Raw genomic sequence first — 15,150 nt, 5'->3', positions numbered from 1 at the left:
GATTATTGATGGCCATGAGAGCCATATCTCGCTCGAATTCCAACAAATTTGCAAGGAGAACAACATCATTGCTCTCTGTATGCCGTCGCATTCGTCGCACCTGCTGCAGCCGCTTGATGTTGGCTGCTTTTTGCCATTGAAAAAGGCGTACGGGCGCCAAATTGAGGACCTAGTACGCCACTACATCAATTATATCACAAAGCTAGAGTTCCTGCCGGCATTTAAAGCAGCATTCTACAACTTAATTACAAAGAGCAATATTTGCGCAAGCTTTCGAGGCGCAGGCCTTGTGCCGCTTGATCCAGAGGCAGTGCTCTTAAAGCTTGATGTTGTGCTTCGTACGCCGTCGCCTCCCGCCGTGGAGGCTTAATGGGAATTAAAAACACCAAGCAACGCTCTCGAGCTAGACTCTTAATCAGCCTTAATTTGTAATCGCATTCAAATGCATCAAAATAGCTCGCCTACAGCTATTCTTGACTTGCTTAATAGCCTCTCTAAAGGTGCTGCAATTATAATGCATAAAGCCACGCTGCTGCGCGATACAGTTGCCAGCCTTTAAAAGGCAAATGAAGCTGCCACAAAGCGCAAGGCGCGCAAAAAAAAGCGGATTCAGAGGGAAGGAACTCTAACAAAGGAAGCAGGCTCTCAAATAGCTGCTCAAAGAATCGAGGAGGCAGCTCAAAGCAAAAGGCAGCAAGCCGGAGCGCGCTCCAGCGGCGGCGTGCAGCGCTGTAGGCGCTGCGGCGAACCAGGGCACAACGCTCGTACGTGCAAAAAATATGCAGAGGTTGCTGCAGATTAGGCTACAACTTGTATCTAGTTGATATCTATTGGCGTTGTGGAGCAATCAACGTTTAAGGCAGCTAAATATGATGAGGTGGCCGACTCGCTTGTGTGGCCGACTCGCTTGTGAAGTACGTTATCATTTTTTCGAAGCATATTTAGCTTCGTCGAAGCGCCATAAACTCGGTACACGGACCTTCCCACCACCTGAACGCCTGCCGCAGCCAAAGAAACCAGATTTGCACTCAATAACTTCCTCGTCCCCTAGGAGTGAACCCTCTGCTACCTCCCCTGGGAGCACCACGTGAAGACTGGAACCCTCCGCCTCGTCCTCCGCCAAAGCCTCTGGAACCGCCCCTGCCACCCCGATCGCCGAAGCCTCCTCGTCCTCGTGGTGCGCCTCGTCCGCGTGAGAATCCTCCTCGTGCACCGCCAGCTCCTCCGCGACCACCACCGGCACGCTTTGGTTTTGGTGCTCCTGCACACTCAATTAATACCATGGCAACAAATTTTAGCAGAGGAATGACATACCTGGTGGGGGCTTAGGCTTCGGCAAGAACCTGTGCAAATAGTCAGCATTTGTCCTCAATTCTCATCCGAGGCATCCATACTTGTCCAACGGCAACAGCTTATCCCCACCAATAAAGAACTTGTCTCCATTCTTGAATGACTCGGCTTGGATGCCTTCCTGCGGTTTGATAGTGAAGTAGACCTTGTTGAGCGGTCCTAGGATCTCGTCGACTTTTCCGATCGGTGTCTGCGCTCGCATTAGCTCCATGTCCACACGCCTTCTACCGGTGTTTCTGTAGTATTCGCATACCTTGTTCTCAAGGTAAATCGGCGCATTAAAATACGGGATCTTGACATTGATCGACTCGCACACGATCTCGCCCTCGCACGCATGCACGAATTTGCCCATCTCTGCCCCACATTAGCACCAATCTTCTCTCTTCCCATGGCTTTAGTATTTCACGCACCGAATACAGTAGAAGGGGGTCCGTATGATTGCTGGTAAGCTCCGCCTCGACCTATGAAGATGTTAGCTAGCTGTCGCAGCTTTTTGCGCAGATCGAGTCGCACCTCCGCGGGGCGTGAAATTGCTTCCGCCGCCTCGTCCACCAGGGGAGAAGCCGCCGCGGCCTCGAGAACCGCCTCGGGATGCCATTTTTGAGTCGTGCGAAGGGTGGAATGGGAGCTCTTGGTGGGACGAAGTTGCGCAAAATCGAGATAGAAATTCAATCGGATCAAAGTTTGGATTTTCGCCAAGGTCACATGACAGCTGCGGCATTTCTCGCTTGCTATTGGTTGGATATTGACAATATGGTCTTTATGATTATAATCACTTGTCATAGTACGTCAATGAGCATTTGATCAATCACCAAGGCGTCACCTCCCAGAGCGGCTCAGCTGTTATAGCTTTGGGTATATTCATTGGCATCCAATCGTACAATTACAACCTATCGCATCAACGCTGCCAACCCCCGCTTCATCCGTTGCGCCTTGATCTTGAGCAGCTTCACGCTCTCTAAGAACAGCTCATCGCTCTCCCACTGGCCTGTGCTCTCGACCCTGAAGATGAAGTGATCCCTCACACGACCGAGCTTGACCTTGCCCTTGAACTCATCATGCCGTAAGCACTCTCGCGACACGGTGTCTCGCATCGGGTCCTTCACTACTGCCTTCATCTCTCCCTCATGCCCCTCATAACCACTACCCTTTCTCTGCGCTTCTTCACGTGTGACTGGTTGTAGTTCAATCACCCCTTTAGGGAAGCACCGTGCGAACTTCTGTGCCTGTAGGCCGAGTATAGGTTTGAGGATGTCGATGGTTGGTAGAAGTCGGTACGAGGCTGTCGCGACGGGGGAGAACTTGGCGTGGTCGGCACCAATGCCCTTCATGGCGTACATTCTCATGTTGATCTTCTGCTCGGGTCGTAGCTTGGCTACTAGGATGTCTGGATTCACGGCTCGGACAGGGTCGTCGGCGAACCTTGAAATTTGCTGGCCAGTTGGCTCGTAGACGATATCGCGGGCATATACTGGGCCTTTGTCAGCTGAGAAACTCTCTTGGGGATTACAGAGACTTACCGTTGTGGTTGTTGTAAAGCTTGTTCGGGTCTGTCTCTCCGTTTACAGCCCTATTCTGACCACCTGGCTGCCATGTACACTCTATCTGCAAATTCAGAATGCAAACATTGTAGTCGTTGTGCGTGCTGCCTTCTGGGTCCTCATCGGTCCCCTTCCGGAACCAATGCATCCACCTCAAGCCATCCCGGCTGCCTCTGAACGGTATAAGACCCATGCGATGGCACAAGACCTCATCTTGAATGATTGATGTGTTGTGTATCACGAAGATGTCTTCGATGGCGACGGTGGGAACTTCGGCAATCAGGATGCGCCTGAAAGCGTTTGCGACGGAGGCATCGAGCCCAATGAGCGAGAAGGAAGCGTCGAATTCGTCATTAGAGTGAAACTGGACGTTGAAGGTCTGGCTGGAATAAGCGTTTGTCCTCTAAACTATGGGGGGCACTCTCTTACCTTCTTGAAGAAGTCGAGGTCCCAGGAATGATCTTCACCTGGCCATTGACCGGGGTAGTCTGTGGAAGTGACATTGGTCACAGTTTCAGCATTTATGCCGACGATCTGTGGAAGATGCGTTAGACATGTGATTGATAAGAGCGCCGAAGACTTCAATCACCTTTCGTCGGTCGAGCTCTGTCTGGCTGACCATGCTCGTCGATTGTCGAGTAGTGACGGGGTGTCGTTTAGGTGGATCTGTGGCTAAGCTTCAAGCAAATCCATGCGGTTTCTTCTAGGAGGGTTACAGAGGTCTTTCCGGGGTATGTTGGAGGTTTTTGGGGGTGGTTTTAAGGTGAGAGATATGCAGTCAGAGTTGTAGTGGGGAGTATCAAGTTTGGTGAACAAATTTTGAGACAAAGGCTGCCAAAGCTCCCTAAATTTTACACCGCCCCGGCGAATCGTTTCTCCGGCGGCATCTTCTCTAGAAAAGTTTCTATCCCGCTTTCCAGCATCTATCGCAAGTCGCAAAATCTAAACACAATGGCGCCCGAACGTAAAAAGCCCAGGCTTTCCGATCCAGAGGTCGCAGAAATAGTACCTGAGACAATTTCAGAAAAATCAAAGGACACCAATGAGCAGAGAAAATCGCTTTTCGTCAGATCTCTCCCAGCTACAGTAACGACAGAAGAGCTCACGGAATACTTCTCAAATTCATATCCTATCCGACACGCTGTCGCTGTTCTCGACCCAGCTACGAAACAATGCAAAGGCTACGGATTCGTAACTTTCGCCGACGCTGAAGATGCACAACGAGCACGGGAAGAATTCAATGGCAAGAAGTTCAAGGGACAAAAGATCAAGGTCGAGTTTGCCGAGTCAAGGCATCGAGATGAGGAGAAGGGTACTGCGCCTAGTGCAGTGGCTGAGGCGAAGGCTGCCAGAGAAGAGAAGAAGAAAGAGAAGCGTGAAGTACAACAACCGCCTAAACTCATCATTCGAAATCTTCCCTGGAGCATTAAAACGCCGGAGGATTTGTCGGTGTTGTTCCGCAGCTTTGGGAAGGTCAAGTTTGCCACGATTCCAAAACAGAAGACTGGTCTCCAGCCTGGATTTGGGTTTATAACCATGAGGGGGCGCAAGAATGCTGAGAAGGCACTGGAGGTTATCAACGGGAAAGAGGTGGATGGCAGGACTCTCGCAGTCGATTGGGCTGTGGAAAAGGCTACATGGCAGACGCTGCAAGAAGAGACCAAGCCGACGACTGCTGACGAGAAAGAGGTGGATGATGCAGAAGTCGCAGACTCAGATGCATCCGACGCCGAAAGCGATGGTGGTGTGACTTTAGACGAGGACGAAGACGAGGACGACTTTGATGAGGAGTTCGACGAGAACGAGGAGGCCGAGGAAGAATCTGCGACCAAACACGACTCAAAACCAAAAGACGACCCAACGACTCTCTTCATCCGTAACCTTCCCTTCAGCGCATCAGACGACTCACTCCGGGAGCATTTCTCACGATTCGGCTCAATTCGATATGCACGCATAGTCCTAGACCAAGCAACCGAACGCCCCAGAGGCACCGGCTTCGTCAGTTTCTACAACTCAGCCGATGCGGACTCCTGTCTGAAGAGCCACCCCGTAATCAACGTCACGCACGACGTCAAAGCCAAGAAAGATGGCTCAACTATCACCATTGCCCACTCCGTCCTCCAAGACTCCTCCGCCGATCCCACGGGCGCCTACACCATGGACGGCCGCATCCTCTCCATCACCCGCGCCGTCGACCGCGTCTCCGCGAACCGCCTCGCCACCGAGAGCGCCGCATCCCGCTTCAACCGCGACAAGGATAAGCGCCGCCTCTACCTCCTTTCCGAAGGGACCATCGCCTCCAACTCGCCCCTTTATGCATCCCTCTCGCCCTCTGAAGTTGCCATGCGCGAAACGAGCGCCACTCAGCGCCGCAAGCTCATCGAAAGCAACCCCTCGCTCCACCTCTCCCTCACCCGCCTCGCCATCCGCAACATCCCCCGCAGCATCACGTCCAAAGACCTGAAAGCTCTCGCGCGCCAAGCCGTCGTCGGCTTCGCAACCGACGTCAAAGAAGGCAAGCGCACGCGTCTCTCCAAGGAAGAACTCGCGCGCGGCGGCGCCGAAATGCGCGACGCAGAGACAGACCGCAAGAAGCGCGGCCAGGGCGTCGTCAAGCAGGCCAAAGTCGTCTTCGAGACCTCGGACGGCGGGAAGGTCGCTGAAGCCAGCGGCGCGGGGCGAAGTCGCGGGTACGGGTTTATCGAGTACTATACCCACCGCAGCGCGCTGATGGGGCTGCGGTGGCTGAACGGGCACGCGGTCGATTATCGGACGATGGTGAAGCTGACGAAGGGGAAGAATAAGAAGGATGATGTCGAGGCGAATCAGGATCGGAAGAAGCGGTTGATTGTGGAGTTTGCGATTGAGAATGCGCAGATTGTGGTCAGGCGGAAGGAGAGGGAGGATAAGGATAAGGCGAAGGGGAGGGGGGAGACGAGGGGGGATAGGGCGCCTAGGAAGGGTGGGCGGGAGGATAAGGGGGATAGGGGGAAGGATGATAGGTGGGGTGGGCAGAAGAGGAAGAGGGATGATGGGGATGCGGGGGCTGAGCATAAGCCGAGGAGGAATGGGTTGAGTTATGAGGAGAATTCGAAGAGGTTTAAGAAAGGCAGGGGTGGGAAGGGTGAGGAGGGTGGTGCGGCATCGAAAGCGAAGCCGGACAAGCCAGCTGAGCCAGTTAAGGGGCAGTTCGGGATGCAAAGGAAACGTATGGCGCAGAGGCAAAAGCGCGGTTGATAACTCGGCTGCATTTTCTTAATGTTGAATCGAGTTACGAGGACTGTATATCTGGCCTAAGACCCTGTTCAACGCCGTTCTCGTACTCTGATCGCCTAAACAGCAGTGCTTTTGTTGAAACATGCACATCTTCCGCCCACTATCTTCTAAACCAGCCCAGAAGAAAGAACTGTCGTCTATCAAGACCCATTCGTCATCTCTTCTTGTAGCTTGCTATTCCCTACTACCGTCTTCTCCGCCGGAATCGTGGCTTTCAGCGGCGGCAGCAGACTCCGCGCCGTTTGCCTCGCCTGCTGTGCCATTAATGAATCAATAATGACTAGTGCAGCCATAGCCTCTACGATTGGCACGGCGCGTGGAACAACGCATGGGTCGTGTCGGCCCTTCGCCTCTAAGACACCCTCCTCCTCATCGTACGTAACCGTCGTCTGCGCCTGGCCGATAGTCGCAGGAGGCTTGAACGCAACATTAAAGTAAATCGGCGCGCCGTTCGAGATACCGCCCTGGATACCGCCGGAGTTGTTCGTCTTGGTCGTCAAGCGCGGCCGTCCAGCAGCCGAATCCGTCGCTTTGATGAAAGGGTCGTTATGAACAGACCCAGGCACCTGACATCCCCCAAACCCGCTCCCGATCTCAAACCCCTTCGTCGCGGGTATGCTCAGCATCGCGTGCGCGAGCATAGCCTCCAGCTTATCGAAGCAGGGCTCGCCGAGCCCTGAGGGACAGTTCCGTATAACGCACGTCACGACGCCGCCGATGCTGTCATGACGGTCGCGGTACTCGGCGATGAGGTCTTCCATGCGCTTGGTTGCGGCGGCGTCGGGGCAGCGCACGGGGATATGCTTGTCGACGGTCTCGCGGTCGATCACGTCGAGGAGTTTGAGGAAGTCTGGGTTTGTGGAGGCGGTGGGGTGGGAGGGGGTGGGCGGGAAGAGGAATTCGTTGCCGACGGAAGTGGTGAAGGCGACGATTTCCACGCCGTGTGCGAGACGGAGGTACTTCTCTGCTATGGCGCCTGCTGCTACGCGGCCTGGGGAGGGTTAGCGATTGGGTTGCTGTTGAAGGGTGGAGGGTATGGATCCTCGAGAGCGTGTTCGTACCTATTGTCTCTCGCGCGCTACTCCTCCCGCCGCCACTACTCGCCTTCACGCCGTATTTCTCCAAGTAGGTCCAATCCGCATGGCTCGGGCGTGGGTAGAGGTCCATAGTCTTGTTCCCATAATCTTGCTTCCGCTGGTTCTCATTCATCACGCGCAATGCGATCGGAGACCCGAGCGTGACGCCGAATTCTGTCCCCGACTGAATCTCAACACGATCTTTCTCATTGCGGGGAGTAGTGATGGCGCTTTGGCCGGGTCTTCGCCGTGTCATTTGGGGCTGGATGTCGGCTTCAGTGAGCTCCATGCCCGGGGGCACGCCATCCTTTTATATACGTTAGCATGCTTTCTAACGAAAGAGACCGTGAAGCAATTGGCGTAGAACTATGTGACATACCACAATGCATCCCACTGAGAGGCAGTGGGACTCGCCATAGCTGGAGGATGTCAGTGGCTGATGTTCAATTCGAAGAACAGTACCTACGTATGAACTCTGAAGTGGGTGCCGAAGGTTGACATGATGGTGGTGGAGTGGTGTGAGAGCTGGGCGTGCGGAAGTCTTTATGGTGTTTATGATAATTGCGGAGGAGTCATCGGAGGTGCGGAGAGTACTCTAGCTGAAGAGGACTGTGGAACCAATTCACACAGCACAGTCAGCGCAATTGACTCGGGTCCTTGATATGTAAGGGGGGGCCTGTTGCGTGATATCGAGAGTATATTTTGGGTACAAGGAGGCAATGTATTGGCGTAGATTATGTACTTCTTAAGGCGCAGCGGAAAAGAAAAAAGATGTCCTCCGTCACCGCATCCCACCTCGTCACGGGGCCACGACCGCCTGTGCTTGATGCGTAGATGTATTCTGGGGCACCATTGTCTGACGTCCTTCAATATTTTCTAAACTCTTAATGACACGAGAACCACTCAGTTCGAAAGTCTTTCAAGGTCGCAAACCTCAGCCTCCATAATCATGGACAGTGGTGACACCTGAAACTGAATAAAGCTCTTGCATCCCACCACCGCTTGGACCACTCTTCCCAGCTTCCAACAACATCACCAACTTCACCACCGCACTTTCGCTCTACCATGCACCACCCACCATGGACATAACCCCCGACTTCAACGCGGCATTAGCCCGCCACTCCGCGCCCCCCATCTCTCCCCCAGAAATCTTCGACATCCGCCGCCTAGACGACTTCCTCCAAGAAGCCTACCGCATCGTACGTCCACGTAGCCCTTCATCCCCTCTACCGCCAAAAACAACTAACAAAACCCCCAACGCAGCGCTCCCACATCGCCTCCCTCTACAAATACCTCCGCCAAACCCGCGCCTCCTACCTCTCCACCGACCGCCCCTCACGCGCCCATCTTGCGCGCACCTCCAGCAATTCCTCAAACACCCCCTTCCACCCCGCCCGCCACGCGGTCAAACACCTCACCGACGCGCAGAAAGAAGAAATCGACGCGAGCACCAAACAGCTCATCCGCGAGCTCACCGCCGCCGTCGCCTCGCTCAAAGACGCCGAGGCCGTGCGGCAGCAGACGACCACCACGCTCGCGCTCAAGAAGCGCGCGAGAACAGGCCTAGGCGCGCTGGGGCGATGGGCCGCGGGCGGCGCGATAACGGCCGCGAGCCCCGAGGAGGAGGCGGCGGAGGAGCGGGAGCGGCAGTTCAGCGCGTGCAGGGCCGGCGTGCTGGAGTATTTGCAGACGCAGCTGGGGCTGTGCGCGGCGTTTGGGAATGAGATGATTGGGATTAGGATACGGCGGGTTATTGAGAGGGAGAAGAGTGTGCTGCATGCGGTGCCGAAGGGGGTGGTTGTGCCGGGGATGGAGGGCGTGAATGGGGGTAGTGGGATGAATGGGGCAGGGGTTGGGGGGAAGGGGCTGGCGGCGATGGAGCGTTATGAGGAGGAGGAGAGGCTGACGGAGCAGAGGCTGGCGCCGGAGCAGTTGCAGATGTTTGCGCAGGATAATCAGGATATGTTGAAGCAGTATGAGGATTCGTTGGATCAGGTTAGGTATGGATGTCGGAAACCTCTTAGAATGCATTGGAGCAATGCTGATTTTGATGATATAGGCATGCTGAGAAGTCACTCCTGGAGATATCAGAGCTTCAGAGCAATATCGTCAATAATCTCGCTATCCAATCCGAGCATATCGACATGCTGATCGATAATACCTACCAAACGGCCGAAAACGTAGGCGGCGGTAACAAAGAGCTGAAAAAAGCTGCAGAGCGTAAGAGCACGGCACGCATGCTGTTTTATGGGACCAGCGCGTTCTGTTTGACGCTGGTTGTCTGGGATTTGTTGATATAGGGGGATTGAGCAGAGCAAACATATACCCAATTAGCCACTATCAATACATCGTGTACACTTTCAAGCTACTGTCATGACACTGGGTTCTTTTTGAAATCTGAATAAGACGTAACTGCGTCAACTGGAATACCGGTAAAGACCTCGGACAGCTAGAGATAGATGTACACAGGCTGGACGTGTGACCTCATTTCGAAAGCACCTTGAAGTATGCTTAGAACTAGTTCTAAAATGCACAAGCATCGATAGCAAGTATGTTAGGTATGGATTTCTAACTTTGAATATCCGATGTCCTGAACATCAATCCAGACCACTCAAGCTGTTCAACCATCGCTATGCTAGATCCTTTTATCTGTATCCCCAACCTGCAATGCACCACCAAAAATACGCCTTTTTTATGCTCGAATCGTGTCCAAGAGCTGTCCCATTCATAGCATCGCAGACCAATCAGGCGTGACGACAAACTTGCCCCTAGCCTGTCCAAACCCCAACGCGTCACCCTCATCTCCAGGTCCGACCCTCTCGTTCTGCGGCGTGATGCGTGTGACGACCGTATCCTGCAAGAAATGGGTACTCATGCCCTTCTTGATCTCCAGACTCATACCGCCCCAGTTCAGCGTCACTTTTCCGGACTGGTGAACTCGCAACTTGCCTACGCGGCCAGACGTGAGGGTTGACGAGGCCGGCTTTGGTGGAGCGTCTTCTTCAATCTTGATAGGCGTCGAATTCGTTTCCGCGATGATAGGGGCCGGTTCTTCCTGTGCCTCTTTCTTGACAGCTGGCGGGACGAGGGCGGGGATGATGGGTGGAAATTGGAAAAGGTAGACTCGATCTTCCTTCATGTCTTTCGTTTGCTCGACATCTTTCATTTCGACATCCGCGTCTTGGTCTTTGCTCCGTGGTGCGGACTGCGCCTGACCGAGCTCGACGAGAATGTCTTCGAGTTCTGCTTGCGATCGCTGCCATTCTTGCTTCTCTTCTTCGGTTTGGAGTGATGGTTTTGAGTCTTGGACACCAGAACGACGGCGCGCGCGGCCTTTGCCTTTGAGGTGGGACTTCTTGTCAAGCTGTGGCGATTGTGGCTCCTCCTTTTCCGCTGCCTCCTCATCGGCACCCTCTGGGGCTGCCTCTGCCTCCGGGGCTGTGATGGGCTGCTCGTCGTCGTCGATTGGTTCAGCCTTGATCCGGACTTCCTCGTCCTTGTCGTCTGAATCCTGCCACATGCCTTTATATGGCTTTCGCACTTCGGTGATCTCGACATCCTTCGCTTTCGCCTTGCCTTTCCGAGTTGCAGACTCAGTAGTCTCATCAGTAGTAGAAGCCCCTTTCTCCGCTGCCTGTTTTGCAACCTTCGCCGATGTTGCATTGCTGGCTTCAGTATTGATGCCGATCACACGATCCTGATGCTCGCGCCTTGGAATCCGAATCGGCATGAGCGCGTGCGGGACACTCGACTCTCTCGGCTTGCCCTCCAGATCACCCGCCTCATCACCAGACGAGATATCGATAGCATCGATATCCAGCCTGGGGCCAAACTCGCCGTCGTCATCGTCAGAAGAGACATACCCACCATCCTGCGTCGTCTTCTCCTTCTTGATCCTTGACGTGAAGCCCAATGCGCGGTTCATCTCCGCATCCTCATCATCTTCGGCTTTCATCTCATTCTTGATGTACGCTCGCGACCCAGATGCTCCGCTGAAAGCGCCAGATGTCTGCGTGCGCTTCGCCATATCTGATACTCAATTACTACCTCCATTTCAACCAAGCCACAGATTCGATACATACCAGCCGTGCTCCTCCCCTGAGAAAACGGTCCACTGATCACATCCCCCATGAACCCTCCTCGCCCTCGTCCCCGTGCCCCCTCCCCCCTTCCCCTTCCTCGAGCACCACGGAACAGTCCACGGTTCTCACGCCGAGCTACAGCATCCCGCTCTGCTTTCCTCGACCGCTCCAATTCCATTGCTTCCCGTTCGAGTGCATCACGCTCTTCTTTGCTGCGGCGGCCGACAAAATTCGGTTTCCGGGTTGCGCGGGGAGCTCGAGTAGAGCTGGCGCCTCGTTTCGTGCCTCGTTTTGCGGGTGCTGGTGCGGGTGCTGGTGCCGCAGCAAGTGTCGAAGTGAAGGTTGAAGAAGAAGTATTCGTCGAGGCCTGGTCTGGCACAGTTGGCGGGGGCGGGGCGTCCGCCATGATGAATGGATTTTTCTAGGGATGGTGGCAGTGTCTTAGAATCGCACTATCTTGTGTGTGTACTGAGGTTGGTCAGTTGGCAAGGTGTGGCTGTGGTGGAGTGAATTTTATATGGATGGCTGGATGGGTCATCAAAAAGTGAGGAAGCAAAATTAGAGAGGATCGGAATCGATAAGAGTCACGTGCTGAAATCTTGGCGATGCGCAAACTATTTTTTTCCAACAACTCCCCAGCCACACCTTTACATCCGCAATCGACAATGGAAAATTCTCTACCAGCGCTTCTCGCGTCACTAACAGCCTCGCTCGAGTCTGCAGCGACCGCTCTTCCCCAGGATTCCGCCATTGTTCCCCCAAAAGACGGCATATCCCTCCTCGACGTCAAAAATGAGCTCCTGCTCTCATACGTGCAAAACCTCGTCTTCCTCATTCTCCTGAAACTCCGATCGCACTCCACCGACGACGATGAAGCGGACTCGATCCAAGACGCCGTAGTCAAGAAACTCACCGAACTCCGCGTCTACCTCGAAAAGGGCGTCCGCCCCCTCGAAGCGCGCCTCAAATACCAAATCGACAAAGTCGTCAAAGTTGCCGACGATGCCTCCCGCTCCGCCGCCCAAAAGGCCGCAGACCCCAAACCCTCCAGACCAAAACCGCGCCGAGGGGACAACGCGTCCGACTTCTCCGGCAGCGGCTCCGAGGGTTCAGACTCCGGAGCCGACGACGAGGACATCAACGAGCTCGCCTACCGCCCCAACCCCGCCGCATTCGTGCGGCCACAGACCGTAGAAGCGGACGCAGGTGCTGGCAAGAAGAAGGACAGCATCTACCGCCCGCCCCGCGTCACGCCCACTGCCATGCCGACCACCCGCGGCCGCGAGGAGAAAGACGCCCGCAAGCCCGTGAAGTCAAACACCCTCGACGAGTTCATCGCTACCGAGATGTCATCCGCGCCCGTCGCGCAGCCCAGCATCGGCAGCACGATTGTTGCTGGTGGGCGGCACACGAAGTCGCAGCGGGAGCGGGACGAGGAGGCCGAGCGGCAGATGTACGAGGAATCGAATTTTGTGCGGTTGCCCAAGGTGAGTAAGAAAGATAGGGCGAAGAATGGGAGCCGCACGAGGGATCTGGGGTATGGAGGGGAGGATTGGAGGGGGTTGGATGCCGGGGTGGATCGGATTGCGAAGTTGACGCAGAGGAAGGGGGGTGCCGGGGGGAAGTTGGAGAGTAGTCGAAAGCGGGAAGTTGTGGATGGGCCGAGGGGGACGGGGCAGAGTGATGCATTTGAGGCGAAAAGGAGGAAGTTGAGGAGGTGAACTGGGGTCGGGGGATTAGAGTGGGAGGTTTGAGAGTTAGGCTTCTCCCGACTAGTATAGATACCATTTATTTGACGTATCTTGTGCCAGATATCTCACGCATCTGGACTCCAGTGGTCCGAAGACAGGCAATAAGTGTTAAATATAATTGCTTTTGTACCTCTCTATGAGTGTAAAATCGATAATTAGGCAAGGCCAATCTTGGGATATATCTGTCTACCATTACGCCGAATCCCAACAGTACTTTTCCCACGCCAAGTAACCAAGGAGATATGATCCAACTGAGTCCAACCTCAACTGTCTACACTCCATTTGCTCGCAGTTCCAGCTTTTCCAAACCTCCCCCAAGAATAGCCCCTGCTACACCGCTACACCGCTCCACCGTCCCCAAACGCTCATCAAGTAACCACGCACTGTCCCCCATCGGGGTCGATTACGATAGGCACCGCAGCCGCATACGTTAGATCGTACTTTCAATGCCGATACTACACGTCTACATCATCAATCAACTAATCCTCAAACTTAATGCCTCTCGGGGTGGAGTCAATGAAACCTCCCTTATAGGCCCCCTTCTTCTTTTTGTTCTTCTCTTTCGTGAACCCTTTCCCTTTCGTCACCACGAGATCCTGGTGGGCCTTGTCTGCGTAGTCGTACGAGACGTATTTGTTCGACGCGAATTTGGGGTCGACATAGACATTCTCGGGGATTCGGCTGAAGAATTTGCGCTCGCTGCCTTTCGGGCGCTTAGCGGAGGAATCAGCGCCGGAGGTCGGGTCGGCGGAAGGGGAGGCGGTGCGTTTGCGTTTGTTTTGGGTTGTTGGCTTGGGGGAGCTGCTGGGGAGGGTGGCGCTGGAGTTTGAGTCGGTAGAGCCCTTGCGGGGAGGCGAGGGGTTGGCTTTGGACTTCTTGGTTTTGGATTTGGATTTAGATAGGGCTGGAGAGTCGGACGACGAGTCTGAATCTGAGGAGTCCGAGTCCGAGCCTGATTCAGGGAAAGCTTTACTCGCCGGCTCATCGTTATCTGAATCACTTGAGGATGAGTCTGAGTCTGAGTCTGACCCTGATTCGGGAAGAGGTTTGTTTGCTGGCTCGTCGCTATCGCTCGAGGATGAGTCTGAGTCTGAATCACTCGAGGACGAATCTGAATCTGATTCCGGGAGTGCCTTTTTGGTCGCTTCGTCGCTGTCCGAATCGCTGGAGGATGATGAATCGCTTGATGATGAGGATGAGGAGCTAGATGAGGAACTAGAGGAGGATGACGATGCAGATTTAGCTTTCTTCACCTTTTTCACCTTCTTGATCTTCTTTGCTGGCGTATCAGAGTCAGAGTCGGAGCTGCCAGAGCTGTCAGAACTGGACTCCAAGCTAGAACTCGAACTTGAGGAGCTAGAGGACGAAATGGAAGCTTTTCGTTTGAGGCTCTTTGCGACTGGGACCGGCGACTTCTTCTTGGTCGGACTCGAGTCTGCTGATTCGGAGTCCGAGCTTGATGGTGGAGTCGCTTTCACAGCGACTGCCTCATTATCGCTGTCGGAGCTCTCATCATCGCTGCTGTCGCTGTCGGAGTTTGCACTAGAGCTATCAATGTCCATTGCCTCAGGTTCCGCCTCTTTCTCATCGTTCTCAGAAGGACTACTGCTATCGTCTGAGGAGCTATCGGAGTCGCTGTCGCTGGACGAGGAGTCTTCGTCAGAAGATGTGTCTGCCTTGACATCCTTCTTCGACTTTTTCGCGGGTTTTTCGGCCACGATGTCTGCTTCTTTTGGCAGATTCCTGCTCTTCCCTGGGCCCTCCACCCACTCATTGAACAGCGTGGTTAAGTCTGGGTATCCTTTATCGGCGCTTAGCCCAGACATGGGAACTGTTATTCCATCCACGGTCTCCCTTTTCCTCGTTTCAACGAGTTCCCGTCCAGAGTTCGTGTAGCCGTGTGCGCGTAGGAAATTTTCGACGAGCTCCATGAGCGGGGCCGGAGCCTTGGGGTACTTGTTGCGCTTGGTGTTGAGCTTGGTGGGCTTCTTTTCGCGGACGCCGTCTGCAACCAGCTTTTCAACGAGTTCTTTTTTCTCCTCTTTGGTGCCGCGAGCGCGCAGCTTCTTGTTGC

The 15,150-nt window shown here is 54.3% G+C and overlaps 8 protein-coding genes across 8 annotated transcripts; 3 read left to right on the top strand and 5 right to left on the bottom strand.

The window, feature by feature from the left end:
- Positions 1 to 1,037: 1,037 nt before the first annotated feature.
- BDZ99DRAFT_340515 (Gar1-domain-containing protein) lies at positions 1,038 to 1,812 on the bottom strand (the record flags this gene model as incomplete). The annotated part of the gene is made up of 5 exons (XM_033714360.1): positions 1,038 to 1,261; positions 1,315 to 1,343; positions 1,395 to 1,540; positions 1,604 to 1,704; positions 1,761 to 1,812. Coding segments are annotated over 5 exons (552 nt in total), but the record flags the coding sequence as incomplete, so codon positions are not given.
- Positions 1,813 to 2,185: 373 nt separating this feature from the next.
- On the bottom strand, positions 2,186 to 3,686 carry BDZ99DRAFT_427785 (putative DNA-directed RNA polymerase I and III subunit Rpc40). Its single transcript, XM_033717170.1, has 4 exons — positions 3,481 to 3,686; positions 3,321 to 3,425; positions 2,871 to 3,270; positions 2,186 to 2,821 (listed from the first exon to the last, which is right to left on the bottom strand). Exons 1-4 carry the CDS (start codon positions 3,511 to 3,513, stop codon positions 2,241 to 2,243), a joined length of 1,119 nt encoding a protein of 372 aa, XP_033570171.1. The 5' UTR covers positions 3,514 to 3,686; the 3' UTR covers positions 2,186 to 2,240.
- A 249-nt stretch (positions 3,687 to 3,935) lies between these two features.
- On the top strand, positions 3,936 to 5,924 carry BDZ99DRAFT_350390 (RNA-binding domain-containing protein; the record flags this gene model as incomplete). The annotated part of the gene is made up of 1 exon (XM_033714502.1): positions 3,936 to 5,924. A coding segment is annotated over one exon (1,989 nt), but the record flags the coding sequence as incomplete, so codon positions are not given.
- A 179-nt stretch (positions 5,925 to 6,103) lies between these two features.
- Positions 6,104 to 8,192, bottom strand: BDZ99DRAFT_468534 (chorismate synthase). Its single transcript, XM_033721275.1, has 4 exons — positions 7,710 to 8,192; positions 7,623 to 7,662; positions 7,229 to 7,550; positions 6,104 to 7,158 (listed from the first exon to the last, which is right to left on the bottom strand). Exons 1-4 carry the CDS (start codon positions 7,742 to 7,744, stop codon positions 6,308 to 6,310), a joined length of 1,248 nt encoding a protein of 415 aa, XP_033570169.1. The 5' UTR covers positions 7,745 to 8,192; the 3' UTR covers positions 6,104 to 6,307.
- Positions 8,193 to 8,271: 79 nt separating this feature from the next.
- Positions 8,272 to 9,601, top strand: BDZ99DRAFT_454051 (snare protein syntaxin-like protein 18/UFE1). The gene is made up of 4 exons (XM_033718360.1): positions 8,272 to 8,442; positions 8,507 to 9,037; positions 9,125 to 9,243; positions 9,303 to 9,601. Exons 1-4 carry the CDS (start codon positions 8,323 to 8,325, stop codon positions 9,541 to 9,543), a joined length of 1,011 nt encoding a protein of 336 aa, XP_033570168.1. The 5' UTR covers positions 8,272 to 8,322; the 3' UTR covers positions 9,544 to 9,601.
- Positions 9,602 to 9,787: 186 nt separating this feature from the next.
- Positions 9,788 to 11,351, bottom strand: BDZ99DRAFT_468532 (uncharacterized protein). The gene is made up of 2 exons (XM_033721274.1): positions 11,326 to 11,351; positions 9,788 to 11,272 (listed from the first exon to the last, which is right to left on the bottom strand). The coding sequence occupies exon 2, from the start codon at positions 11,268 to 11,270 to the stop codon at positions 9,969 to 9,971; it is 1,302 nt and encodes a 433-aa protein (XP_033570167.1). The 5' UTR covers positions 11,271 to 11,272; positions 11,326 to 11,351; the 3' UTR covers positions 9,788 to 9,968.
- A 627-nt stretch (positions 11,352 to 11,978) lies between these two features.
- Positions 11,979 to 13,046, top strand: BDZ99DRAFT_454048 (uncharacterized protein; the record flags this gene model as incomplete). Its single annotated transcript, XM_033718359.1, has 1 exon — positions 11,979 to 13,046. The coding sequence occupies exon 1, from the start codon at positions 11,991 to 11,993 to the stop codon at positions 13,044 to 13,046; it is 1,056 nt and encodes a 351-aa protein (XP_033570166.1). The 5' UTR covers positions 11,979 to 11,990.
- Positions 13,047 to 13,180: 134 nt separating this feature from the next.
- Positions 13,181 to 15,035, bottom strand: BDZ99DRAFT_468531 (uncharacterized protein). Its single transcript, XM_033721273.1, has one exon. It carries the CDS (start codon positions 14,636 to 14,638, stop codon positions 13,556 to 13,558), a length of 1,083 nt encoding a protein of 360 aa, XP_033570165.1. The 5' UTR covers positions 14,639 to 15,035; the 3' UTR covers positions 13,181 to 13,555.
- Between the last annotated feature and the right edge of the window lie 115 nt (positions 15,036 to 15,150).

The sequence above is a fragment of the Mytilinidion resinicola genome (assembly GCF_010093595.1).
Source record: "Mytilinidion resinicola strain CBS 304.34 unplaced genomic scaffold BDZ99scaffold_28, whole genome shotgun sequence".
In the NCBI taxonomy this organism is placed as follows: domain Eukaryota; kingdom Fungi; phylum Ascomycota; class Dothideomycetes; order Mytilinidiales; family Mytilinidiaceae; genus Mytilinidion; species Mytilinidion resinicola.
The sequence above is the reverse complement of the archived record's forward strand: the minus strand, read 5'-3'. Positions and strand labels throughout refer to the sequence as shown.

What these genes read in the sequence shown, in the direction of transcription:
- BDZ99DRAFT_427785 (XM_033717170.1), bottom strand. Translation starts at nt 3,513, where the DNA reads ATGGTCAGCCAGACAGAGCTCGACCGACGAAAG. An exon ending in CAGAGCTCGACCGACGAAAG is followed by an intron (nt 3,426 to 3,480) that starts GTGATTGAAGTC and finishes CATCTTCCACAG; the next exon opens with ATCGTCGGCATAAATGCTGA. An exon ending in GCTTTACAACAACCACAACG is followed by an intron (nt 2,822 to 2,870) that starts GTAAGTCTCTGT and finishes ACAAAGGCCCAG; the next exon opens with TATATGCCCGCGATATCGTC.
- BDZ99DRAFT_468534 (XM_033721275.1), bottom strand. Translation starts at nt 7,744, where the DNA reads ATGTCAACCTTCGGCACCCACTTCAGAGTTCATAC. An exon ending in ACCCACTTCAGAGTTCATAC is followed by an intron (nt 7,663 to 7,709) that starts GTAGGTACTGTT and finishes GACATCCTCCAG; the next exon opens with CTATGGCGAGTCCCACTGCC. An exon ending in TAGCGCGCGAGAGACAATAG is followed by an intron (nt 7,159 to 7,228) that starts GTACGAACACGC and finishes AACCCTCCCCAG; the next exon opens with GCCGCGTAGCAGCAGGCGCC.
- BDZ99DRAFT_454051 (XM_033718360.1), top strand. Translation starts at nt 8,323, where the DNA reads ATGGACATAACCCCCGACTTCAACGCGGCATTAGCCCGCCACTCCGCG. An exon ending in TCCAAGAAGCCTACCGCATC is followed by an intron (nt 8,443 to 8,506) that starts GTACGTCCACGT and finishes CCCCCAACGCAG; the next exon opens with CGCTCCCACATCGCCTCCCT. An exon ending in TGCATGCGGTGCCGAAGGGG is followed by an intron (nt 9,038 to 9,124) that starts GTGGTTGTGCCG and finishes GCGGCGATGGAG; the next exon opens with CGTTATGAGGAGGAGGAGAG.
- BDZ99DRAFT_468532 (XM_033721274.1), bottom strand. Translation starts at nt 11,270, where the DNA reads ATGGCGAAGCGCACGCAGACATCTGGCGCTTTCAGCGGAGCATCTGGG.
- BDZ99DRAFT_468531 (XM_033721273.1), bottom strand. Translation starts at nt 14,638, where the DNA reads ATGGACATTGATAGCTCTAGTGCAAACTCCGACAGCGACAGCAGCGAT.